Below are 26,331 nucleotides of genomic sequence, written 5' to 3'. Positions count from 1 at the left end.
AGGTTTTATTCTCCTTTATGGCCTCTGTGGTTCTGACTTTAGACCAGGACTCAGCAAGTTATTCTACAAAGTATCCTGGTAATCGTGCTAACTTTTGTGGGGTATATGTTATTGGTGGCCATGACTCAATTTTTGCTGTGGAAGTGTAAAATTAGCTATAGATAATGCATATCTGTGTCCCAATAAAACTTGATCCACCAAACAGGCAGTGGGCTAGAATTGGACCCCCTCCCCCAGGCCATAATTTGTTGGTCTTCAAGTCAAAACCTTTTTTTTTTTTTTTTTTTTTTTTTTTTTTTAAAAAGAGTCTCATGTAGCTCAGGCTAGCCTTGAATTTACTATATAGTTAAAAGTCAGAACTGAATCTAATGACTGCATAAACGAACAAATTAGTTTTGCAGCAAGATCATTTTAGGTACCTTTCTTTGTACTTCATTCTGATCCCCATGTGAGGACAGTGGGATGTGACTCAGTGCCATCCCCCTGAAGGAATGCATAGGCTGGTTTGAACTCCAGCATACACCTCATCTTTCTCATCTTTGTCCCCCTTTGAAATGTGGGGTGACACCAGCCTCAGGGGATTGCAGCAGGGGAGTGAATGCATGTAAAGTTTGAGATTCAGAGGCAAGGGTGGGAGAAATGACAAGAATTGTTCCCCCAAGGAAGCCATGCTGCTGGAAGTCACCCACCACCACGTCTTGACAGTGGGGTTGTAATTGTGCCTGTGTTCTCTTGTCCTAGGCACAGAAAGAGGACACTGCCATATGTCTTAGCCTGGGAAACGGGGCTCAGGGAAGCTTGCAGAGGGCTCCTGTGTGGTATCTGAACTCACTCTGTCCAAAACGACCTCTTCATCGCCGCTCCTTCCTCTTTCTCCATCTCCTCTGCTCCAAGTCCGGCCCGGTTGGGCGTTCATCAGCCTTCTTGAAGTTGATGTCTGGCTTTTAACGGGCTTATTGAGACCCAATTCACCAAGTATGTGACTGACCAGTTTTGATTATAATTCAAAAGTTTTCATATGATTACACAGTTGTATAATCACTACCACAGTGATTCTGGACATTTCTCTTGTCCCTAAAAACAGAATCCCGGAGGCACTTCGGCTTCTATACCTCTTTCTAGCACTGGGCTGGTTCTATACATCAGCCACTAGAGACCTGCCTGTTCTAACATTTCATACAAATTGATCGAACTATGCTACACCTGATCTCTGGGGTCTAGCTTCTTTCACTGAACCTAATATTTTAAAGGCTTGCCCATTTTGCCACACTATCAATACTTTTTACTCTCTTTGAAGAGCTAAATAATATTCCATGCTATAGATTTATAAGATTGTATTTATCCATTCACAAGCTGCAAATTTTTATTCATCTTTCAAAGAAGATGAAAAAAAAGCAAGGAGGTGCTCAAGGAATCACAGCTCCCATGAGATTTGATAGAATAAAAACTGGACAGAAGTTTAACAGCTGTGCATTGCTTTGACGTCGTGACTCTCTGGGGGAAGACCATTTCCCAAGCTCCCTCCACTCCAGGGCACTGGGATGAGGACCAGTGTCCTGACCTCCAATCTTGTTACATTTCCAACTACCTCATATGCCAGAGTGTGGAGAGCAGATGAAGTCCCTGGGAAGTGTGTGCTTTTGACATGAGTGTGTCCGTGTCAGGGATGCCTCAGAGTCATGAGGATAGCAAGGTTCTCCGTGGGTCAGGCTCAGGGAAACGGCAAGGCTTTTCTTTGTTCCAAGTTTGAAGGTTGACCTTTGGTTAAAAACAGAAGGTTGGCCTTTGGCTAAAAATGGTACATTAAAAAAATAAAAAAAGACTTCAGGGTCACATGCTGCAGGCTACTCCCTACGACCCTTCACTTCGATTAGATAACCCATCTCTTTGTTCACACTGCATGTAAAGAACACCCCGAGTCTCCTTGCTGCTGGTGTGGCTTCATCTACATGCATGGTCTGCCTTTCTTCATCTCCAGTCACTCCCAGCCAAGTTTCTAGGACACTGCCTCATGGACAGAAACAGCAGAGCTTTCAGGACAGATATCCAGGTAACCATAGAAACAGCGAGCAATGCTCGTGAGCCTGCTCACCTCAGTTTTAATCCGGTTCCTTGGAAAAACAGTCTCGGATTACTTTTAGAGAATGATTTTAAAGATTGGAAGCCACTTTCTGTCACAATAACAGACACCAGAGACCATCAGTTGTCCTGCTAAAAAGATTTCTTTTGGCTCAGAGGCCTGGAGGGTTCTGTCTCTGATGGACAAAACCACTAACATCATGGCAAAAGGGAGAAAGGAGACATCCAGAGTCCTCCTCCAATCTCCCCTGAGTGTGCATATACAGTGTACTGTAGGTTTCCTCACCAGCCCCCAGCTCTGAGAGACTCCATCCTCTCAACAGACCTGCCCTAGAGACCAACTTTACCCCATGGACCTTCAGGGAACACTTATAAGCCAAATTATAACAAATTGCTACCTCATTGCTTGTCTGATATTCTGGATCTCATCCCACCTCCCACCTCACTATTGCCCTCATCTTAATCAGTAGGAAGACTGCATTTACAAACTCAGGAATCAAGTGTCCCACAGCTGGAAGATACCTCAGAACACCTATTCTACAGCAGGGTTCGCACAGGGAAGATGGCTGTCCAGGAAGCACCTCTGGCAGCGGCAGGCAGCATTTTCAGAGCCCCATCTGTCTGCGGTTTTCTAGCAAACCACAGAGGCAGCTTCTGTGCATGACGCCTCCACCCGAGGGTACTAGCTGCCTCTCCATTGGACCTTTGGCTCCGCCACCGTCATAAACGGTTATGCAGGCTCCCTGCCTTTGTACGGTCTTGCTGGCTCCATGCTGTCAGGCAGAAACGTGTGATTAGCAGGCTGTGAAGTGTGGAGAGCGGAGGCCGGCCGTCTTTCGGCCTCCATGCCAGCAGGTGGGCCATGCTCTCACCTATTTTGGGATTTTTCTAAAACAGGAAAAATCTCTGGATACTGAACAGTCGAAAAAAAAAACAACAGGTGTCCATGATAGTTCTAAATATAGTGTGAGCAAAACAAGTGAGCAAAACACAAAGCATTGTCCCATCAACAATGCCAGCGGTGGGCAATGAGTCAGAGAGCTGGACGGCAAGAGCGATAGAAGACGGCCTCTTTAGAAAGGTTGTGTCCTAGCGGGTGTCTCATAGGGAGGGCAGGGTGTAGGGAATGGGGGCACCGGGGTCCCTCAAGGGTTGAGATGTTCCTAGTAACCAGGGATGTGCTTTACAAGCAAAGAGTCAGATTGAAGAGGTGGGGAAAGCCTGATGCCTGGAAGTCTACAGTGATGTTGGTAGCGGAGACCAGGTTCCCACTGGTTCAGAGCAAACTGGTAAGCTTGTCTACCTACCGCAGCAGCCACTAGCCCATGTGACATTTGGGCTCTTATGAAATGATACTCACACGGAGCTGGAGAGATGGGACAGAGGTTAGAATGACTTGTTGCTCGGTAGAGCATCCAAGATCAGTTCCTAGCGCCCATGCTGGGCTGTTATGTGGTCTCTTCTGGCTCTAAGATGTTGAATTTTAGGAGAGTATCCCCATTTCCAAACTTGTCCCTTTGGGGCTACAACAGCTGTCCATATTGGCAAGGTCCTATGAAACCCAGTTCTCTTCCTACGTGTAGCAGTAATCCTAAAGAACCATGACCTTGCCTGGGCTGAAGAAAAGCAAGGTTTCAGGTGGGAAACCCACAGGCTTCCTAACACAGCCTCTGGAAAGGATACCTTTTCTTCCCTGTGCCAGGACCTTACACAGATGGGCAACTGTGGGCTTCCCTGTAGGGCAGGCCTGATCAGGGGGCTGTTGTTTCAAGGATGGGAGAGGCAGGCATAGGCTCTTCTTCCCAGGTCAAAGCAGTCAGCTTTTTCCTAAGGAAAAGCTTATTTCTCCCAGCGCTGATGCTGTAGGTGGAACTTGGGAGGTGGAAGACTCAGGTCTATTCAGCCTTTTAAAGCTGCAGAAACATCCTAGTGTCTAGTGTGGAGAGAGATGCAGAGCCCAGGGCAGGGACTGGACATTGGAGCTATCACATGAGCTGACTAAGCTCTCTCTGTCTCCTCATCAGTTGATAATGGCCACTTGGGCACAAAATGACAGTGTTGGGGAAGACACCACCTTGCTGAGTTTGGGTGGTGTGCTCAGCACAGACCAGCGGCTTCTGCTCACGCTCAGTGTATATTACGGGTCACATCCCCTGAGATGCAGGCTGGGCGCGGGGGTTTTCCTATCTCTCACTAGCTGGATTTCTATCTGAATTATAGACTTGTGGGGTTTCAGAGCCGTTAGGGGTCCAGATACCATCGAGTCTGGTTGCAGATAAGGGAAATGGTCTGCAAGTGTGGATGGGAGGGGCCAGCTAGGAAGAGGGCCATGTGTGACCTGGCTCCTCCACCCTCTGTCACCACAGCTTCCTAGACCTAGTCATTCAAGAAGATAGTCCAGTCCACCTAACCAGAAACCAGGAAACCTGCAGGGCCCCCCTCCCACTGTGGTTGCAGCAGGGCTCTATTCCTAGCAACCACATCCACCTGGAGGTGTCTCCCCATGGTCTCATAGTATCTTCAGCACATCCTGACTCTTGCTTAGGCCTGGATCGGAACTTTAGATCTCAGTTGCTCTGTTTTCTTCCCATTTTATATCCTGATGACAACCTCAGGCCATCTGAGATTCCAGGGGGCCTGTCCCAGACTGTCCAGCACCTGGAAAGAGATAAGGAGATTTGAGCGTGCGTGTGCATGTGTGATTTAATTTTTCATATGTTCCCATTTTATTGCTTTTAAATGATAAATAAGTATTAAATGTATTAATTTAACACAAGCCTATTCCTAACTCAAGGTATCCTGTGATAAAAAGAAGTTTGCCTTCCTTACATTTAAACCAGTCAAGTCACAAAGGATATACTGCAAAATCAGTTTTCATCTTAAATAAAAATGAGACAAAGTTGCACTAGGCGTTGACCGATAATTACACCTGTGGACACCCACGCCTGTGTATGTGAGCACACAATGCATTTGCTCCAGATACATGTGCTTTGGGGAGGTTACTTCCTAGTCAGTTTGAGGACAAGAAGCAGGATTGTTCTAGAAGAGAGATACAGGCGGGCCAGGTGGGGTTCACCTACAGTTCCCACTTACCTCACATGTGGAGAACAGTAATGGGAATACACGGCAGAGCATGAAGTCACCGGCAGGTCCAGGCAAGAGGAGAAAGGTCCCGGTCCCCTGCCGGGTCTGTCTGTGGCAGGATGGTGAGTGTCCATGGCCTGAGAAGAGCCACACTGAGCCACACCCTCAAACTTTTGGAGATCCACCCTGCTGAGTCCTGTCACACAAAGATGACCCTGGGGTTGCAGAAAAGACCTCTGCTCCCGGGACAAGATGAATCACAGGGATGGCACCTCAGAGGCTGTGGAGCTGGGCACCATGGCGTGTTACACTGTGTGAGGTGGAGTCTGTGCTTCTGAATCTGCAGCCAACTATCCACGACACTCTGTGCACCTAAGTGAGACCTTCATGTTCCCGGCTTCCAACTGCTTTTCTGTGGTTCTGTTTCTGTCATCAAGGTCTCCTCATGTCTCCCAGCCTGACTTCAAGTTCCAAATCCTCCTGCCTCTGCTTCCTGAGCACTAGGATTATAGATGTGTCCCCCACACGGGCTTCAACTGCTTTTCAGTGGGAAAAATTCTGGTCCAATCGCTTGCTTTATAGATGGCCTTATTTACTGAGCCACAGCCTTTCTTTGGCATACACTTCTGAAACTCACCTATTCAAACAAGGTCCCTCTTGGAGGGGTAATAAAACTTCAGCATTAGAACTGTTCTCTCCCCCTCTTTGGCTGTCTGTCTGTTTGTATTTATTGCAGGCACAAACTTTCAGCCTGGTTTGTGAAATCTGTCTATTTATTTTGAACAACGAGTCTGGACTTCATCAAAATGGCAATATTTTAGAGACTCTGCCCTAAGGTGAAAGTCTGGGATCTCAGGGTTTAAACCCCAGCCTCTGACCTCAGCCCCAGGGGCAAAGAGGTGGTTGTTTTAAAAGCTGCTGCCTTGAGGGAGGATTTACTCTAACCAGCACCCCACATCTGTGGGGAACACGCTCTACAGACCCCAGAAGATGCAGGAACACAGTCTATGTGCTGAGTTTTCTCCTGTACAGGTGCACCTATAATGGAGTGTCACCTCTAAGGCAGGCTCAGTAAGAGGTGAACCACAGCACCACAGAGCAGAACAGTGGGAACAACGGACTGTGCGCTGTGTAAGCCACGGTGCACATCCACTTACGCGACCATAGTAGAAGTCACGTGAACGTGGCCTCTTTCTGTGTCCCGGATTGTACCCTGCCGCTGGTCTTCCTGTGATGACGCGACAACGCTGGAAGGAAGCAGTTCCTGGCCTCTGTGGTATGTCTGAATTGTCCAGATTCCTGTTGCTGGCTTTTGGGGTCTTTATTAAGTAAGTAGGGGTCATGTGAACTGAGGTGCTGTCGTGCTACAAAGTGACCACGAAAGTGACCACGGCGGCTATGGCGAATGCTCTGTAGATTTTCTCCCTACCTGAGGTGCAACAGCATAGAGCAGAATTCAGAACTAAGGAATTGTAGCTGGCAGTGGCAGTGCATGACAGCACTTGGGAGCAGGAGGATCATGATGTCAAGGTCATCCTCAACTACATAATGAATTCCAAGCCACCCTGGGTTTTGAGAGACCCTATCTCAAAAAACAAAACAAAACAAAACAAAACAAAGACTCCACAAAATTAAACCATTTCTCTTTGTTCCCAGGATCTTCCTACTTGATATTTTCAGACCACAGTTGGCCATAGATGACAGTAGTCCATGGGGGGGGGGGGGGAGGCTCGGAAACTGTAGACAACAGGGATCTCCTTCTGTAAATGAGACTTTCTTCTTATGTAGTCAAAAGAAGCCAGTAGCTCCAATTTCATCCAGAGAAAAGCATGCGGGGCACCGGCATCACTGGGATTCCTCAGTGTTGGCCAAGGGTCTTCTCCCAGGAGGGTGTTTAGTGAGTGCTTACTAGCAGACCAGCTTTGTGACAAAGCATTATGGGTACCTCATGGGGGCAAACCTAACACACAGGAAGCTATATCACATGGGTGTGGTTGGCCCCCTCCCCAGCACCATTCACGGTTTGCCTTCCACGCAGATTCCGTGCAGCCGGACCTGACTAGCACCCTGGTATTATGGTTGGTTCTAATGGCAACTTGGCACAAATTAGAACCACTCAGGTCAGGAGCCTCAGCTGAAAAACCAAGCATCCTGGTTGCCTTAATGTGGGAAGGACCATCTCGGTTTTAGGCCACATCTTCTGGATTAAAAGGGTATTTTAGAAGGTTCTGCAACCAGCGATTCCAAGCATTTATCATAGACTAGAGACCAATGGCTTTCCAGGAAACTTCCTGGCTCCTGGCCAGACTAGGACTACTGAGACACCCCACCTTGTGGACTGGGTAACTGCAGGTTGTTCCCAACCACCCGGTGAGAGACAGTTGTTTCAGGACTACTCCCCACTGTTCAGGCATCAGACCATCTAATCCCAAGGACCCAGGAACTACTACCAGGTTCTCAGCTTCTCAGGTGATTCTGCTGCTGTTCCTATTTTAAAACTGACTTAGCAAATTCACATATACATGTATACATACATACATACAAACACACACATTGCTGTAAATGAGCTGTGTAATCCATGGTGCACATCCAGTTACATGACCTTAATAGAAGTCATGTAAACCTGGCCTCTTTCTGTGTCCAATGTTGTACTGTGCCCTGCTGCTCGTCTTCCTGTGATGATGATGGTGACGATGATGGTGATGGTGACGATAAGTGTATGTTTGTGTGTTTTCACATGGACTGGAGTTTCCGCCTTGCATGCTCCAGTCCCCATCTACAACTAGGTCTTTGTCCCAAACCTTGCTTTTCTAGGTTGGAGCCTGTTGCCTGCTGGGGACTGCTCTGTGCTGTTTCAGTCTGGATGGCCACCTGGCTCCCACCTGACTTGACTGTCCCATTGCCTCTGAAAACAAATAAAGGACGACACAGACTCTTAGTCCCACTCTGCCTACACTGGGCCACCTTGGCATTTCCTGTCACCAAGAGACACCCCCTACATCTAAGCACCCTACTGAATATTGAAGACTCAAGAATCCTCTTAGCTGATATCCCCTCCCTTGCCACCTTCCAATTAAAGGTGTGCACGCACACTCTGCTCTGTAGAATTCTCTCCTTCCTGCACATGGCCATTTGCTTGCTCGCCATGGCAGCCTCAGACCCAGCACAGGAGCCATTAAATAGCTGTGACGTATGTGGGACCCATGAATACGATCATGAGTGAGCTAGTTAGCAGGTTCCTTCCCGGATGACCTGGTCCTCCTGGTATCTTGATCTCCACCTCTCTGATTTCTTAGGGGGCAATTTCTGAACACCTTGTGGCTCTGTGTACTTCCCAGTCCTACCCCTCCGGATCTCCCCGCTTCTGTCTTCACGGGTGGCTCCTCTGCTCCCTGTTCTGTACCTAGTCTAGAGAGAACATGCTTTTTTATTTGTTGTTTTTTTAAAGATAGGGTTTCTATCCTGGAACTCACTCTGTAGACCAGGCTGGCCCCAAACTCAGAGATCTACCCACCCTGCCTTCTGAGTTTTCAAGTGCCTTTATGTACTTTATCTACCACTGTCTGTCACTATAGAGACCATTCTTAAAGAGCCTGTAGCCCATGGCATTGTTCCTGCCTGTTCCCTTATTGACTGTTGCAGTTGTTTGCATCGATTGTTCTTGCCAGACAATGTACCAGGAAGCAGGATCTGGGTCCTGGGTCCTTCAGTCACTGCAGTCCAGCAAGGAGCTTCCTAAGAATCCGTGGTCTGATGAAGACGCAGAAAGTCCTGATTCTGTGTCTATGTCTAAATCCTGTCACTCTCCTGTGTTGCTCCCCATCCTGGTCCATCTTGATTCTAGCACTGGTCACGCAGAGGTGTCCTGCTGCCTCAAGAGTAGCTCTACACAGCTGGCTGTCTCCGAGTGCTGGAATTGCCTGTCCTGCTCTTTGCCAAACCAGCTCAACTTAGGGCAGAGTGCCCTGATCTGTGCAGTAAGATCTGGCTTAGCACCCTTTGACCTCCTAGGGTGTGTGCAATGTTTCTGCCTTTCTGCTGTGCCCGAAGAGTTTCTCCTGTGGGGCTCTGTGTTTTGAAAGGTTCACTGACTTGTGAACTCCCCTAGGGCAGAGGTGACATCAATTTGCCCCAGCCTCTCCCCATGCCCAGAACACCCAGAACAAGAGCATGTGTGTACCAAATAGGTTCCTGGGAAAGGCCAGCTGGTTCCACTGAGTGGATTTGAAGGCCGAGGGGAGGGGAAGAGAGAAAGAACTCTGGGAAATAGGCCAGCAGGAGGGAAGCCATGAAGTTGAGAGAGGAGAAGAGTGGAGAAAGGAGGAGGAGGGTGGAGGAGGGTGGAAGAGGGAGAAAAAGGGTGGAGGAGGGAGGAAGAGGGAGGAGGAGGGAGGAGGAAGGTGGAGGATATATTCCTCACCAGAAGTGGGGTGAAGAAGGAAAGCATGTCAAGAACCATGCAGGAATAGTTAGCACAAAATCATTGAGAGCACATGAAGAGAGCAGAGCCTGCACCATGCTGGTTTGCTGGACAAGGTAAAGCCTCCCAGACAGCAAAGAGCCCAGGACTCAGCCAGGTACAGGTCCTTCTGACCACAAGGGCAGGTCTGATAGGAAAGGGTGCCTTAATTCTCCATCCCAGTTATCTATGTACATGTCTTCTGTTCTTTCTATCAAGGTGAGAGCCAAGCCAGCAGAGCGCTCTCTGTCCCCTCAGTAAGGGGTGTTCCTGTCGAATGCAGCATGCTGCCTCCACCACCATCACTGAGCCTCTCACATCAAAGGCTCCATAGTTTCTTCATACTCACCTTTGTTTTCTCACTTCCGTCCTTGTTGCTGCTGTGGTTTATTCAGGTTCAGAGAGGTCAAAGGGCTAACCCCAGGTCATTCGACTCTCATTCAGTCATCTCCTAGGGTCTGAGTTCAGATCCCAGCACCTGTGGAAAAGGCCCAGCGTGGTCATGAGTCCCAGAGCTGGGAATCCAGAGCTGGGGATGGGAATGGGGGTAGGGGTGGGGTGGGGGGCGGGTGGGTCTAGGGTGGGAGTGGGGGTGGGGTGAGGTTGGTGTGGGACTAGAGGTGGGGGTGGGGAATAAGAGGATTGCTGGGGTTTGCTGGCTGCCAGTCAAGCTTCAGACTCAGTAAGAGTCCCTATTTCAAGAGAATAAGGAGAATGACCGAGCAGGACACTCAGTATTCTCTGGTCTCCAAATATACATGTGTAGAGTGAAAAATTATAAAGGCCATCTTATGAAATATGTGTAAATTTTTCGCCTTAGACCTTGGGCAGAAAAGCACCTGCCAGCAGGTTTGGGTCCATCTAATTAGTTACAGAGGAGGGGGGAGTTACAGGACAAAGGCCTGTTAAGAACATCCCAGAAACTGACTGGCCAAGGGAAGAACTACACCCTGCCCCATGGTACGGCCTACTAGTGTTCAAAAAAGGTAAAACAACCAATCCTGTGCACCCGCGCGAAAGTTCGATTTTTCCCTACCCCGCCCATATATAAGCGCTAGACCCCTGAGCCACGAGGTCAGTCCCTCTATCCCCTATGTGAGATATGGGGATATGGGCTGGCCCAGAGCTCTGATTTAATAAACCACCTCATGTGCTTTATAGCAAGACGGTCTCTCGTGTGTCCTTTGGGTGTGTGCTATCCTGTGACTTAAGTGGGCCCCTCTCTGGGGAGTCCCGGACCTTTCACATGCAGGCATGTATTCCTACATTTGAATATACACATATTCACCATGTGCTTCTCCCAGACAGAGAGAGAGAGAGAGAGAGAGAGAGAGAGAGAGAGAGAGAGAGAACCAGCCAGCCAGAGAGACAGGGAGAGGGAGGGAGAGAGACTGAGGGGAGAAATGGCTTCTCATAGAAAATAATGCTAGGCATAGCCTTAATCTGTGCCTGTGTGTCTGTCCTGGTCCTCTGTGTGTACACCGGTGTCACTGATACCCTTCATGCTGGGGTGATCATAGGCGGTTAGTAGGTGTACACCGTAAGTACTTCATGGGTGTACACATGCAGAACTGTGCTGGAGTGCCCTGAGGTCAAGCCTGTCTCACGTGGCCTGTGTGTACATGCTGTCACACGCAGGGGCACTCCACCCCCTTCTCAGATGTCTTGGCTGTGGCTTTGACAACTGAAACCCAGCTGCGTTCTGGCTGGGGAAACATCCGCTGTGGAAACGTAGAGGCTGACAATCCCTAAAGAGGAGTTCCACATGCTGCCAGCGAGCACGCCTGGCCCTCCGCCTAATTCCCTGAAAATGCTTCTTAAATCTGTTTCTAATTTGGACACTGCCTCCTCCTGGCCTCACCAAGCCTTCCCGCTCTCCCAACTTGCCCCTAACCAGTCAAATTATGCTGAATAATGGCTGTAGAGGGGAGAGGCATGGTAGATTAAAGATCTACCATGGACTTCTGGGTGTAATAGTGTCATATATATATATATATATATATATATATATATATATATATATATTTTTTTTTTTTTTTTTTTTTTTTTTCCAGGAATCAAAAATAACAAATAATTTGGGCTAACGTTACAGGTCACACCACTTTGTGGAAGAACTCAGTAACTGCCATGGCCCACTGCCCTCCATGTTTAAGAAAGCCCATGTGCATGTATATACAGATACACAGGAAGGCAGTTCCTTTCAAAGGATAGGTGTTTCATCAAGGATCTCCAGTTGTCCAAGCAGTATCCAGATGTTCTGGGTATGAAGATTCTAAAACAAAATATGTCTTCCATATACTTCACAGTTCTGCGACAGGCTCAGCACCTGGAAGCCCCAGCTCATGGGAAACTACATGCAAAGCTGGAGGAGAAGGAAAGGAAGTGGGGTTGTTGTGTATGGACACACGGTACACATTGACAGGCTTGTCCAGGTAGAGAAAGGAGGGATGGGGGCCAGAGACATTGATTGGAACTTGTTTGTGATGGGGGCTGGGAAGTGACTGGAGACAGAGATGTTTTGAGGATTAGTGTGCACATGGAAAGAGTGCGTGTATTCTTTAAAGCCAGGGGGACTTGCCCTTCTGACCCCCTTTGGTACCTTGCAGACCAGTGAGGTGGGAAGACGCCAGGGAGCACCCTGAATCAACTGTGCTTTGTGGCCAGGTAGCTGAGGAAGCCTAGAGGAGGACCAAGTCGTGTGTCTGGCCTTTGCGGGACTCTGTGAGTGAATACCATGTGCCTCCCCTGCCCCAACCCTGAGTGTTAGCAGCTGGTGTGCTATGGAGGTGACTCTCGCATATGCGTTTGTGTGTGTGTGTGTGTGTGTGTGTGTGTGTGTGTGTTGCTGGGCCTGGCGTGTTGCCTGCCCCTCAGCTGGCTTGGCAATTGTGGGAAGGTGGGGTTTACAGCCTCGGGCCACCAGGGAAGCCGTGAGGCTGTCAAGACCCAGAGCCACACGCTTCTCTCCATCTGGCTGCCAAGAAAGCCTGGAAGAAACCACGCTGAGCTCAGTGACACCCTGAGGACTTTGCTCTCCTTTCCCTACCACATGGCAGACAAGGCCACCAGGAAGCCTTGAGAAGAAAGGGGCGGATGCGGCCACCCTTCTGTGTGCCCAGGCCCTGTCTCCTATTTCACCCAGCAGACACTTCCCCCTCCTGTCTTTCCCATTTTTAAACTGTTGCCACTTAGTTATGTGCAATGCTAAGCGCTCTGCAGACGTCCCAACCTCTGTTTAGCGCCAAGAGCATGTCCAGAGGTTCTATCAGCAGAGAAGACTAACTGGCTGAAACTGGTCCCCATCCCTGCCCTGCCTTGGAATTAGCTGTTCCTTCAGAGCTTGGTTCTGACTCATGTCTTTGAGGAGAGGAGAGGGCTATGGTCCCTGAAAATTTCCCTGGAACTTTCCAAGCTTTGTTCTCTTCTTCCCAGATGGGACAAGGACGAGCTGACCTTGGGGGACACAAATTAAAACCATAAAGCAGCGGCCCCTGGCACTCCGGCTTTCTGAGTCCTCTGTAGAGAATGGCTAACAGCAGCGTCATTTAACTAGTTCTGAGTAACAAGTGAACCACTCTCCTGTGTTCACAACACATGCTGTTGGTGTTTGCTATAGCAGTGAACTAACTGCTAACTGATTAACTAGAAATCTTCTCTTCCCTTAAACAAACGAGTCGAACCAACTGCCAAAGCTGTCTGTTCAGTAAATAGCAAGCATAGGACAAGAGTCCCTTATGCTCTGGTTGTGTTCTTCCTCTGTCACAAGGGCTCTTTACCTGGAGGTCAACAGCAGCTCTACCGAATAATGTTAGGGCCCCCCACCCCAATCCCCCTAGACTAACTTCCAATAGGTTTGGGAAATGTCAGCTTAAGGTCCACAGGTTTCTTCGCTCAGGCCTCTTTAGGATGTGAATGCTCTGTGATGGAGCAGCGACCTCCAGCCCTGGGGGTTTTCCCCTAATGTCAGGAGACAGAAGCCTTCCTTCTCAGAGCTTTCGGTGGAGAGGTTAAACTCCAGCTTGCTGCCTGTTGTGACATGATGAATGCTCGCTTGCGGAGCCCCAAGAATGTTCATCAAAACCCAAGCCCTCAGGACGTTAGCTAAGAGGAGGTCCTAAATCAACGCAACAGGTGTCAGTGTACCAGAGAACGCTCGTGTATGAAACAGACAAGGGATGCAGAGGAAGGCAAGTGAAGGTCCATCCGCAGCAGCGCAGCGGGATGTCAGGTGAGACAGAGTATTGGATCAACGTGTCTAAGCCAAGAAGTGCAAAGATGGCCAACAAGTACTGAAATCTGGAGAAGGACCCTCATAGAGCCATTAACTCAGTACTTGGCCCTTCCGGCACCAGAATTTGGCCATCTAGCCTTCAGAACTGCCTTTCTCCCTTCAGGGATGAGGGATGAGGGATGAGGGATGAGGGATGAGGGATGAGGGATGAGGGATGAGGGATGAGGGATGAGGGATGAGAATTGTCTAGAGAATGAACAGATGCAGAGAGGGGCTGCTGGACTGAGTCTCCTACTTCGTTTGTGTTTCGGGCTCATTGCTTCATATTTCCAAAAGGCTTGCTTGCTTGCTTGCTTGCTTGCTTGCTTGCTTTCTTTTTGTTTGTTTGTTTTTCAAGACAGGGTTTCTCTGTGTAGCCCTGGCTGTCCTGGAACTCACTCTGTAGACCAGGCTGGCCTTGAACTCAGAAATCTGCCTGCCTATGCCTCCCAAGTGCTGGGATTAAAGGCGTGCACCACCACTGCTCGGCTCTAAAAGGCTTTCTTTTCTGTAAAAGGGAACACTAACACTTCACAGAGGGGGTGAAAGGGTTAGATGGGTACATGTATCTAAAATGCCCAGGCTAGGAGCCAGCAGGTAGCTAGTACCTGCTGGCTTTGACACAATGCAGGTATCATGTGATAACTCTAGGTGGATATACACCTACGTGGCATTTGAACACTATTGTTGTTACGGGTGATCAACACTCACTCATTCGAGGGACCAAAGCCAGGGCCTTGCACATGTAGGTGAGCCCTCTACCATTGTCTTTACCCCAAGCTCTTTCTTTGAGACAGGGTTCTATGCAGTTTAGGTTGTCCACAAACTCTTCGCCTTCCTGCCTCTACTAGCACACCTGACTAAAAGATTCTTCCTCTTAAAGTGAAACTATGACTCCAAAAGGGTAAGAGTAAACCTGTGTTGTCACGTATAATGATTGAACCAGGGGTTCTTATACCTAATTCAAAGTTGAATCTGAAGGACAGACTCGTGTCTGGGTCAGGAATGTCGGTTGTCTGAAGGGATCTGTGAACACTCTGAAAGTGCTCAGTCTCACCTGATTTCAGAGGGCCGCACCACACTGGCATTTGCTCAGGGTAACGGGAGCTCGTTTGCAGGTCCACCCTTGAGAGTCCCTGTGTGGTCTTCCATTCCCCAAATACTGCAGAGCTCTAAAATTAGCTCAAAGATTTTGTCTTAGTTAGGATTCTACTGCTGTGAACAGACACCATGACCAAGGCAACTCTTATAAGGACAACATTTAATTGGGGCTGACTTACAGGTTCAGAGGTTCAGTCCATTATCATCAAGGTGGGAGCATGGCAGCATCCAGGCAGGCATGGAGCAGGAGGAGCTGAGAGTTTCAGATCTTCATCTGGAGGCGGCTAGCAGAATACTGACATCCAGGCAGCTAGGGTGAGGGTCTTAAAGCCCACACACAGTGACACACCTACTTCAACAAGGCCACACCTCCAAATAGTGCCACTCCCTGGACCAAGCATACACAAACCATCACAGGCTTGAATCAAGCAACCAGGAAGGACAGACTTCTGGAAACACGACGTTTTTCTTGCAAACATTCAAGTAATGCAGTTGCTTATTCCACATCTCCTTAGAGTTGCTCACGTACTGCTGTGTATGGCGATGGGAAAAGAGGGATGGACACACAAGAAAAGCGAGCCACTTCCCAAGGTATGATCCTATTTTCATAAAAACAAACAAGCTGTGTTTGTATAAATACACACACACACACACACACACACACACACACGAGTGGGTGTGCATATATAACGCTGATTAAATATAGACAAATGTCAGAAGGCATACACAAAGACTATAAACAATGGCCGCCCCTCGAGTGCAGGATTAGTGATGGTGATGGTGGAGGGAGCCTTTCATGGCTTATTTTCTAAACTTTGGACTTGTTTAAATAAAAAACACGCCTCCCCTGTGTTGAGATGAGGAATATCTCCACGTGGAAAACGTCCATCATGTTTAGCAACACGTGTAGCATTCAGTACGATTAGTTACTTACACTCTAAGAGTCCAGAGGCCTGTTCTTAGGAAGAAAATTGCCAGCAAGGAGCATCCCACTGAAGCCCAAGGCCTGATCTCTCTGAGAAGCTCATTTGGCTTTATCCTGAGTGGTTAAACATTGGGTGGTTTTGTCTATTTTGTTCCCTAAGCCCCACAAACAGTCCCACACTCATGCTTACCCAGGGTTTAGCTGATAGAAACTTCTCAACTAACAGGGACCAAATCCCTGGACAGAAGGGCTCCCTAGCCTTAATCTTAGCCCCCTGCCCAGCCTGGGGCACTCATGAACTCTGAGGAGTCTTGTTAGCATTTGTGGTGGTTTGAATAAGAATGGCTCTCCCCCCACCCCACCCCCCACCCCGTGTGACTCTGCCTGAGTCTCATGGGGGAAAAAAAATGGCTCTCATAGGCTCATAGGTTTGAATGCTTAGTTACCAGGGAGAGGCACTATTAGGAGGTATGGCTTTGTTGAAGTAGGTGTGGCCTTGCTGGAGGAAAAGAGTCACTGGGGGTGGGCTTTGGAGTTTCAAGTGCTCAAGCCAGGCCTTGTGTCTTGCTTTCCTCCTTCTGCCTGCTGATCTGGATATAGAACTCCCAACTACCTCTCCAGCACCATGTCTGCCTAGACCCTGACATGTTTCCCACCATTATGATAGTAGACTAACCCTCTGACTGTAAGCCTGCCCCGTTTAATGTTTCCCTTTATAAGAGTTGCCTTGATCATGATGTCTCTTCACAGCAAAAAACAATGACTAAGACAGCATCCCAACCATGGAGGAGATGTGAGACGCATAGGACAAAGAGACACCTTGTTGTTTGGTTGGCTGTTTTGCTTTTGAGACAGTGTTCTCTGTCTGTCCTGGAACTCACTCTGTAGAACAAGTTGGCCTCAAACTTACAGAGATCTATCTGCCCCTGTCTTCTGAGTACTGGGATTTCTGAGTACTGGGATTAAAGGTGTGTGTCACCACTACCCTATTAGAGAAATCTAGTTTTTGATCATGCAAAACTGAGGGTCAGTTTTAGCTTCTGACTCATCTACCAGTGGTCAGCTGGGTACACTGGAGAGGACTTAGGTGCGAGTGAGGTGACCCTTACTGAGTGAACATAGCCACTGTGTTTCTGTAGGCTGTGCCTGTTTGGCTATCTGCCCTATGACTATAACAGTACTGTCAATATCATTAATGGGTACTGTGAGGTTCTACTGGGGCAGTGCCTGGGAAAATTCCTTAAGATCTATGCAGATCTGTAGAGATTTTACTTTGACTGATTATGTGAGTAACTCCGTGTAGTCAATACACTATTAAACTACAATAACAGCAACCATATGGCTCCCACCCATACAAGGCCCAGGTTCCTGATGTATAAGAAGACAACGGACATTTATATATACACACATACAAATTTGTAGTTTTCAGATCTGCTACAAACATCTATAGGTTTCATGAAGGTTTTTAAAAATCTTTTTTTAAAAGCAATTCTTTTGGATTTTCTATATGAACAATTATGTTATCCGAGAACCAAGACAATTTTGTTGATTTTTCCCCCCCAATAAATATAGCCCTTATTTCCTTTTCTTTTTGTTGCATTATCTAAGATTTCCAGAGAGATACTGAAAAGGGTGATGAAGGGGTTTGTCCTTGTCTTGTTTCAGATATAAACAGGAAAGTCTTTAGTTTCAACCATTAACTGATATGTGAGATATATGTTTCTGTAGGTTTTTTGGGTTTGTTTTGCTTTTTATCAAGTTGAGGAAGTTCACTTCATTGAGGGATTTCCTTGCTCTGAAGCCTGTCCAAAACTAATCTTGCTATTCTCACCTTCTTACATTGGCCTGGTCTACCTTTTCTCATGCATTTACTTTACATTTCTATGTGACCGTACGTATTTAAAGTGAGCTTTTTGTAGACACATTAGCTGGGTATTATTTTCTGATTCACCCGACAATCTCTCTTTTCTTTCTTCTCTCATTTATTTGTATACATAAGGCAATCTTTCACTATATCTCCCAGATTGTCTTGATCCCATGATCCTTTTATCTTTCTCTATCCCTCTCCCAGTTTTTTATTTACTTTTTTCTTTATTTCTTCCTTTTTTGTTGTTGTTTTTGTTTGTTTGAGACAGGGTTTCTCTGTGTAGCCATGGTTGTACTCAATCTGTAGACCAGGCTGCCCTTGAATTCAGAGATAAACCTGCTTCTGCTTTCTAAAGTCTGTGGTTAAAGATGTGCACCACCACTTCCACTTCCTGGCTTTTCTCTTCTTATTTAGTGTGTGTGTGTGTGTGTGTGTGTGTGTGTGTGTACATACTGATATGAATGTGTGTGCATGTCATCTACATGTTGCATATATATATATATATATATATATATATATATATATATATGCGCAGAGGTCAATATTGGTGTCTTCCTCAATCACTCTACACCTCGCTGTTTAAGTCAAGTCCCTCCCTTAACCTGGACCATATCTGTTTGGCTGGCTGGACCAATGAGGAACATCTTGGGTTATAGATGTGTACCACTCCTGGGGTTTAGATCTTCTTTTTAGTGTGTATCAAATCCTATGGATGCTGAAGATCTGAACTCAGGTCTGTATGCTGTATGGCTAGCACTTTACCCACTTAGCCATCTCCAGCCCCCATAAGGCTTGAGCCTCGGCCTGTCAAGGGCTGGGATTATAGGTGTGTGCCACCGTGGCTGGTAATCACTGTCTTTGAACTTAGAGTGTTGATTTTAAAATGATTATTCACACAGCTGGCTTAGTACCTACAATCATCGTTAGTGTGTAGTTTTATTAGCAGCTCGTGTTGCTTCTACTTTTGGCAGCCTGTTGTGTTACCGTCTTTGTGGTTTTAACTGGACCGTTTATATATTTTCACTTACTTTAAAATTTTTAATTTGTTTAGTCTCTCTCTTTCTCTCTCTTTCTTTTTCTCTCTGTGTGTGTATGAGAGAGAGAGAGAGAGAGAGGAGGGTGAATTCTCTGGTATACACATGGAACTCAGGAGCCAGTTCTGTGACGTCTTCTCTTTCCTTTCATATTTGCGTGGGTTCTGGGATCAAACTCAGGTCACCAGGCTTGCACAGACAGTGACAAGGACCTTTGCCCACTGAGTCACCTCACTGGGTCTACTTTTTTTTTTTTCTTTTCTAACTGTGCAGGCAGGGTTTATGCCCTTTGAACGTTTGTTCATCCATGCCCAGGATTAAGCACTGTGCATTACAGCTCCTCCATTGTCACTTGTTAGGGGACTGCCTGGCTTTCCAGGTCCTGTGGGGACCTAAAATAACACAGTAAGTAGCTCCCTGATTTGTTCCTCTGCCTGTGTTGTCCCTTGTTTCATTAAGGCATGCATCAAAAGGTTGTTATTCTGTTACTTCAATTAAGTACAGGAAAAATCAAAGTTTTTATTTTTATCAATACTTCCTCCTCTCTAGCATATGCACTTTGTAGATCTAAGTTTCTGATCTACATCATTTTCCTTCTCTGTGAAGACTGTCCTTTTGGGGACAGGGTCTCAATCTGTAGCTCTGGCTGGTCTAGAACTCACTTATACTCCAGCCTGGCCTCAGAATCACCAGGCTCTGCCCATCTCTGCCTCCCAAATGGGGGCTAAAAATGGAGCCAGCAGTCAGGCAGTGGTGGCTCACGCCTTTAATCCCAGCACTCAGGAGGCAGAGGCAGGTGGAGCTCCATGAGTCTGAGGCCAACCTCGTCTACAGAGAATGTTCCAGGGCTACACAGAGAAAACCTGTCTTGAAAAAACAAAGCAAAAGCAAAAGACAAAACAAAAACAAACAAAACAAAACAAAAGAGCCACCACAGCAGCCTTTATGAAGTTTTCACTCATTCCTGCACGCCTGTGTGGCTTCTGAGGAGTCAGAGACATTGCAGGAAAACCTTCCTTCTCCTCTAAGGAACAGAACAAAAGTGTAAGGGTGTGAAACACTAACCAAAAAGAATGACTCAATAAACACTTTTGGGAGATCAGACATTGTTAGCATTTAGCCTAGGCTCCGCCCCACAGTTACCTGGCAACAGCCAGGTGTGCTTAACTCACGATAAAATGGGCTGCTCACCCCCTCTTCTCTCTCTCCTTCTTGCTCTTTTCTCTTGCTCCGGTGCCCCCTCTCTCCCCATTCCCCTTCCCCCTCTCTTTACATGTGCTCATGACTGGCCTCTCTCCCCTCCCCTCCCCTCCCCTCCCCTCCCCTCCCCTCCCCTCCCCTCCCCTCCCCTCCCCTCCTCTCCTCCCCTCTCTGCCTTTCTACTACCCCCTCAACTCCCCTCCCCATGCCATGGCTGGCCCCTGTGGAGGCATCCCCTTTCCCCATACCTGACTACACCTCCACCAAATATGTTTCTTCTCTCTTTATTTTTATAAAACACAACAGACACCCTAAGGGGGAAAACATCTCTGAATCTTGAAATATCCCAATGAAACCTTCTAAACTTGAAACACTAAGAGCAAAAGGTCCAAATCAAACCACAGAATGATACTCAAGAACCATGGGACAGCTGCGAATGGTGTCATGTACATATATATTACATACTTATGTATATATGTATGTATGTATGTATGTATGCCTGCATGTGTGAATATACAATGGGAATGTCAGAAGGAGAAGAGAGAGAAGGGAGTTCCCCTGGAGCCTGTGTCAGGGATACTTTCCCTTTGTTTCTGTAGTTTGAAAGTAACTTGCACAGATGTGGCATTTACCTTATTTGAACCAGTTTGTTTGTTCGCTGGTGGTTATCCTGCATGGTGAGCTTGTTGCGTCCTTGGCTTCCTATTTAACACTAATTTGAGGAGAATTCTCAGTCCATGACTCCTTTGCTGTATTTCTCCTGTGCCTCTCTCTGCTTGCCCAGAGAGTCGCCCTCTCATGGGTCTGCGAAGATCTGTTGTGCTTCCAGGCTGCTCAGTTTTACACTTTTTCGGGTGGGACTGTGGCTTCCCATCTGCTGCCTTCAAAGCTAAACATCCTCTCCAGCCTTGCTCTTTTGATTTTCAATAACAAGAACACCCAGCACTTGGGAGGCAGAAGCAGGTTGATCTCTGTGAGTTTGAGGCCAGCCTGGTCTACAGAGTGAGTTCCAGGGCAGCCAGGGCTACACAGAGAAACCCTGTCTCGAAAAACAAAACAAAACAAGCCCCAAATTAAAACCAAAACAAACAAAACTACTACCAGCATCACGGCTATGAACAACAAACTGCCAACAAAACCAACCAACCAAACAAACAAAAAACAAACAAAACAAAATTCAAATCCCAAAACCAAGAGTATAGATGGAACTTTTCCTCCCTCAGACACTTCATGGTCAGTTCTCTCACTCTCAGTATTTGTGAAGCCACTGTAAAAAAAAAAAAAATGGACCCCAGGATCAGGGGCAACTGGGGCCTATGTGGTGGACAAAAGCAGAAAAGAAAATGAAGAAGAGATGGTATAGCTAAGAGTACTGGTCGTTCTTCCAAAGGCCCCAGGTTCAGTTCCCAGCACCCACATGATGCCTTCTAGACATCTGTGACTCCAGTCCCAGGGGATCCAGAGCCTTCTTTTGGCTTCCATGGACACCAGGCATCCATGTGATTCAAGACAACATTTGGAAAACTCAAGAGTTTTTCTGTCTTCCAATGATTTAGTCAGAAAGACTCCCCAGGGTAGCAATAGTAATTTGGGGCTGGGATGTTATGGAGAAGACTACATCTGTAACATATCCTAAGGCTTGGGGGTTTGATCCCAGCATTTGGAGAGGTTGAGACAGGAGAATCAGGAGTTCAAAGTTATCTTTGGTTGCACACTAAGTTCAAGACCAACCTGGGCTACATGAAACAGTCTTAAAACACAAAACAAAACAAAAAACCTCATCACTTCTGGAGAATACACAATATTGCAGATACTGTTTTAAATTTGAGTTCAGTGTGAAAATAAATTTATTCTCCACAAGCCTGTGTTATTACTGTTTAGAAATGAGGAACCAAGCTGAGGAGACCACAGTACTGTGTATCATGTCACCACTATGTCTGCCACAGAGAAAACAGTCTTATCTTGGGGAGTCCTTGACTCCCCAGGATTATTTAATCAACACTTTGAAATGCTGCTCTCTTACTCTTTCCAGCCTCTCGATTCCCAGCACAGAGCATAAACTAAGAATTCCTTTTATCTTTGGAGGGTCAGGGAGTGGGGGTGAGGGTGGGGGATGGGGTGAGGTGGGGTGGCAGACTATCTGCCAAGTCACTATTCCCATCCAGGTCTCCATCTCAAAATTCCCTTCTAGACTAAGAATGATGGTTTCTCACCAGGCAGCCTTCCCAAGAAGAGCCCCTCTGATGTTAGAAACACACAGTGCTGTTTTCCTATAAAGGCATTCTGAGAAATCTTACTTACTTTGGCTGACTCACCAAACAAGGAAGGAGTCTCCTACCTCAAAACAAAATGAAGGAACAACACAACCTCCCAAGGGTCCAGCGAGATTAGAGGTTAGATGCTGAGCTGCGCCCAAAGCCACACATCTGCAGAATGAGGAAGTGACCTTGGCACCTCCTGAGGATGCCACCTGTCTACCACTCCTTGCAGGGAGGTGGGGGTGGGGTGGAGGTGAGGAAAGAATGACTGATAAGCTTTAAGAGGCTACCCTCAAGGTTCTGCTGGAAGTCAAACCACCTCTCTACCCCCAGAGTGTGGGACAGGAGGAACTGTGGGGGAGGGGACTCTCTGAGAGTGACATTAGGAGTCTTGGCAGTTTAGAATTCTCTCCTCTGAGACCTTTCAAAACACGTTTATTAGGGTTATGATGTTAGCCCAACTAGGCTGGGTTGCTTTTGCTGTCGTTTCTAATTGTGGCTCAACTAACTGAACCTTGAAACACTCCAGAGAGAGGTAGGTCCGACATCTGAAGGACCCGCACTCGGGTGCAGGAGCTATGTAGAACCTCCAGGCACCATAGCAAGCAATGGCTATCACAGTGACTTCTGCTTGATGGTGCCCCCCACCCGGGGCGGTCTGAGGACAGAGTAACAAGTACATTTATTGGGTGGTCCAACCATGGAAAGCAAAGCCCCTTGATATCGTCCTGGTCTGGTCAAATAAAGTAGAGTGAAAACATTTTCATCCTGAGTACCACAGACGGTTGAGGAGCTAGCTGTACCTCAGCTTCCTTGCAAACAGGAATATGTTTGGTAGATACAAACCTACCAGTGTGAAGGAGGTCTGGATGTGTCCAAGCAGAGGTGAGATTTCTCTAGTGAGTAGACCTTCCTCCAGCCCACACCCCCCCCTTTCTGTGGCAGAAGAGTGGGCAACCATCATTAAAACAGCTATAACCTTGACATGGGGCTGCAATGCATGGGTGTGTGCCCCATGCAGCTGTTCCTACCTTTTGCTGCAGGATCTCAGAGGCACTACTCTTAGAACACTGTGGGACTGAAATTCACTGCACTGCATCAGAGGAGGCAGACACATCCCTCTCTGCACAGGAGCTGTGCTCTGAGGGACCTGTCAGACACACAGCACTGGAGTCCACTGAGGCGCCACACCCTCCTCTCACAGGCTGCTAAGGCTTCTACAGAATGATGAGCTCCCCACTGGTGATATGAGACCTCTGTCGGTAGAAGGCTCCTCCGTGCTCCATGACCTTTCTTCTCTGCCTTGGTGGTGCTGAAGACCATGATGGACTTTGTCAGCAGAGGAAACAGCCTGGGGCAAAATTCCACTGACTCCAGAAAGCAAACTGGGTTTTCTGAGAAGTTATAAATATGGTTTGGAGACCAAGCCTTGCCTTGGCCAGCCTTTCCCTTGGCATTGTGTGTCAGCTCCCTAAGATTGCAAATGAAAGGCTGGAGATTACTAAGGTCTGCCTCTTTCAACACTAGCTATGTGAACCTCGAGGACTATTTGATCTCCTGGTGCGTCTGCTTGCTCATGTGTAAAAGGAGCCAAAATACTATAGGCTATTGAGAGAATTGTGTGACCTCATGAGAGAAGTGTCTCTGTCCTGTAATGAGTGTTCACTGTTATTAAATGAGAAACATGGTTAGTTAGTTAAACACATATAGACAACCATCAAGAGAAAGCATTCCTGGTTAGATTTTTGGTAGCACTGGTGCCTTTGGCTGTCTGTGTTCTAGTCCGTGCAGATGTTCAGAGCGTCTCTGAAAGCAACTTCCAGTTGACACACACACTTCGTTGTCTCCAGATGAGTAGACTCGTTCCTGCCTCCAGAGAAAAGCAAGAGTGGGGGTGGGGGAGGGGGTGTTAGGAGGACGGGGGACTGATTTCATCTGTGACTTTGGACCCTTTCCAGAACTTCATAGCCACACTTTGAATGGATGCTGGAAGAACCGTCAGTAGAGAACCTGACAGGCTTAGAGGCTGCCCGGATGTTAAAGTTAAATGATAGAAAACGAAGACAATTCAGCTTCCGGTTTCCACGGGGAATTTTGATCCGAGCAAACCAGAGTAGGGTGAGCCGGCAGCTGTGACAGCATGGTTCATGTTACTGAAGGGCAGCCAGTGGGAGGTAAGAAGGAAATGCAGACAAAGGAGAGAAGGGGACCTGGGGACAGCATCTCCTCCTGGGGACAGTTTGGAAATGACAGTGGAGCTTGCCAAAACTTACCACATCTGAAACAGGAAAGAGGCTCCCTACTTCTAAAGGTGACATTCCAGCTGGGACCAGGAAGGTCTGAAGCCTCATCTCAAGGGCTGGGTGTGACTCACCTGGACCTCTGTTCTGTTCTTCTTTAGGACAGTGGGTCCCCAGGGACACAGCATGAGGCCCATACCAAGGGAAGTGTGACCCGATCTTTATCACACTAAAAGCAAAACCAGTACAAACTTGATAAAGTGCTTGCCTAGGATGCAGGAAGCTCTGGGTTCAATTCCTAGGATTCCACAAATCAGGCAAGACAATGAACGCTTGTAATCCCAGAAATCAGCGGGTGAGGCAAGAAGAAAATCAGGAGTTCAAGGTCATCCTGGAGGTTGAGAGTTCTCTGGAAACAGGAGACCTATTATTTGAATAAGCTTAAGAATTGTAGATTACCTGCTATCAGAACCTGTAGATAATGTGTTAAAAAGTTTGGTATGCTTTCTTTAGGGTTTAGGGGGAAAGCTGAACGATATTGTCCTGGGTATCTTTTTGTCAACTTGACACGAATTAGAGTCATCTGAAAAGAGGAATCCTCAGCTAAAAAAGGCTCTCACTAGACTGGCCTGTGGGCAAGCCCCTGTGAGACATTTTCTTGATTGACATGGGCATGGCCATCCTGCGACTGGGTGGTGTCACCCCGGGGCCAGTAGTCCTGAGTTGTGTAAGAAAGCAGGTTGGGCAGGCCCGTAAGCAGCGTTCCTCCATGCCTGTTGCCTCAGTTCCTGATTCTAAGTTCATGCCTGGACTTTCTTAGACGATGTGATGTGGAAGTGAAATTAACCCTTTCCTCCCCACGTTGCTTTTGGTCATGGTGTTGGTATCAGGAACCAGCTTTATGGTTGTAGGTTGCCCCGAATCCAGTGAAGACAGTGACGTCACCCATAGGCGACAGGAACCGAGAATCTTTTGCCATGGCAATCGCCATACATTTCCAGCAAACATCTGGCTTACCTCCCACTCTTACCTGCGAGTGGTGATGTCACAACCCAAATAAAAGGCAGACCCTCCTGAGCTCCTCTCTTTTTTCCCCCTTCGTCTTTGTGGCAACCTTTTGCCCCCTTCCCCCACATCAAACCTCTCTCTCATGTGGAACTGTATTGGCTTGGTATGTATGGTCTATGTGGGCCACAATTCTAACACAACACATGGTATTTTATCACAGCAATAAAAACCTAACTAAGATGACTATAACTTAAAAAAATATATGTAGTAGTACCTTGATCTTTCTTAATGTTTCATATTTATTCTATATAGCATAATGGCATTTTATAGGTATGATTGAATCCCTATATAGTATATCAAATAGATTTATTATTGGTGAATTATTCTTTTACATGAAGACATTTTGAAGAGTCCTTTTTTTAAAACTAATATAAATAATACCACAATGAATGTTTTTTAAACGACTTATTGGACTGTAGCTTACATGTTATAAAGTTGATTCACTAAAAGTGTAGAGTGTGGGTCTGGGAGATAGTTCAGGTGCTAGAGTGCAGGCTAGCCCTGCAAGCATGCAGACCTGGGTTCAATCCCTAGAACTCATATTGAAAAGCAGGCTGTCATAAGCATCCCTGCAATCCCAGCTCTGGGAAGCTGAAGACAGGCTGACCACTGGACCTCATTCACTAACCAGCTTACGTTACCTGTCAATCCCTAGGGCAGTAAGAGATCCTGTCTCAAAAAAGCAACATAAATGACTTCTGTGGAGTGGAATCCCAGCTTGTGCAAATACGTACACGCTCCTTACA

The 26,331-nt window shown here is 47.2% G+C and overlaps 1 protein-coding gene and 1 long non-coding RNA gene across 16 annotated transcripts in view; one reads left to right on the top strand and one right to left on the bottom strand.

The window, feature by feature from the left end:
- Positions 1-1,654: 1,654 nt before the first annotated feature.
- LOC143444033 (uncharacterized) lies at positions 1,655-15,515 on the bottom strand. The gene is made up of 5 exons (XR_013113542.1): positions 15,173-15,515; positions 14,950-15,064; positions 5,173-10,100; positions 4,567-4,737; positions 1,655-1,758 (listed from the first exon to the last, which is right to left on the bottom strand). It is a non-coding gene; the product is annotated as an uncharacterized LOC143444033 (long non-coding RNA).
- LOC143444032 (uncharacterized) overlaps positions 6,302-26,331 on the top strand; it is a 49,776-nt gene continuing 29,746 nt past the window's right edge. For 2 of the 15 annotated variants that reach the window (XR_013113538.1, XR_013113525.1), the window contains exon 1: positions 6,306-6,439. Coding sequence is in view for 1 of the 15 variants with exons in the window: in XM_076942766.1 (XP_076798881.1) it covers positions 6,397-6,439 (43 nt within the window). In the remaining 14 variants the exon portion in view is untranslated. Of the gene's footprint in view, positions 6,440-11,928; positions 12,055-12,228; positions 13,851-15,508; positions 15,585-19,092; positions 19,225-23,320; positions 25,114-26,331 lie in introns of those variants that run through there. The other 13 variants (XR_013113532.1, XR_013113523.1, XR_013113540.1 and 10 more) reach the window with 12 other exon arrangements.

Source organism: Arvicanthis niloticus, chromosome 12 (genome assembly GCF_011762505.2).
Source record: "Arvicanthis niloticus isolate mArvNil1 chromosome 12, mArvNil1.pat.X, whole genome shotgun sequence".
Lineage (NCBI taxonomy): Eukaryota > Metazoa > Chordata > Mammalia > Rodentia > Muridae > Arvicanthis > Arvicanthis niloticus.
This window is presented reverse-complemented; position numbering and strand designations above follow the sequence as displayed.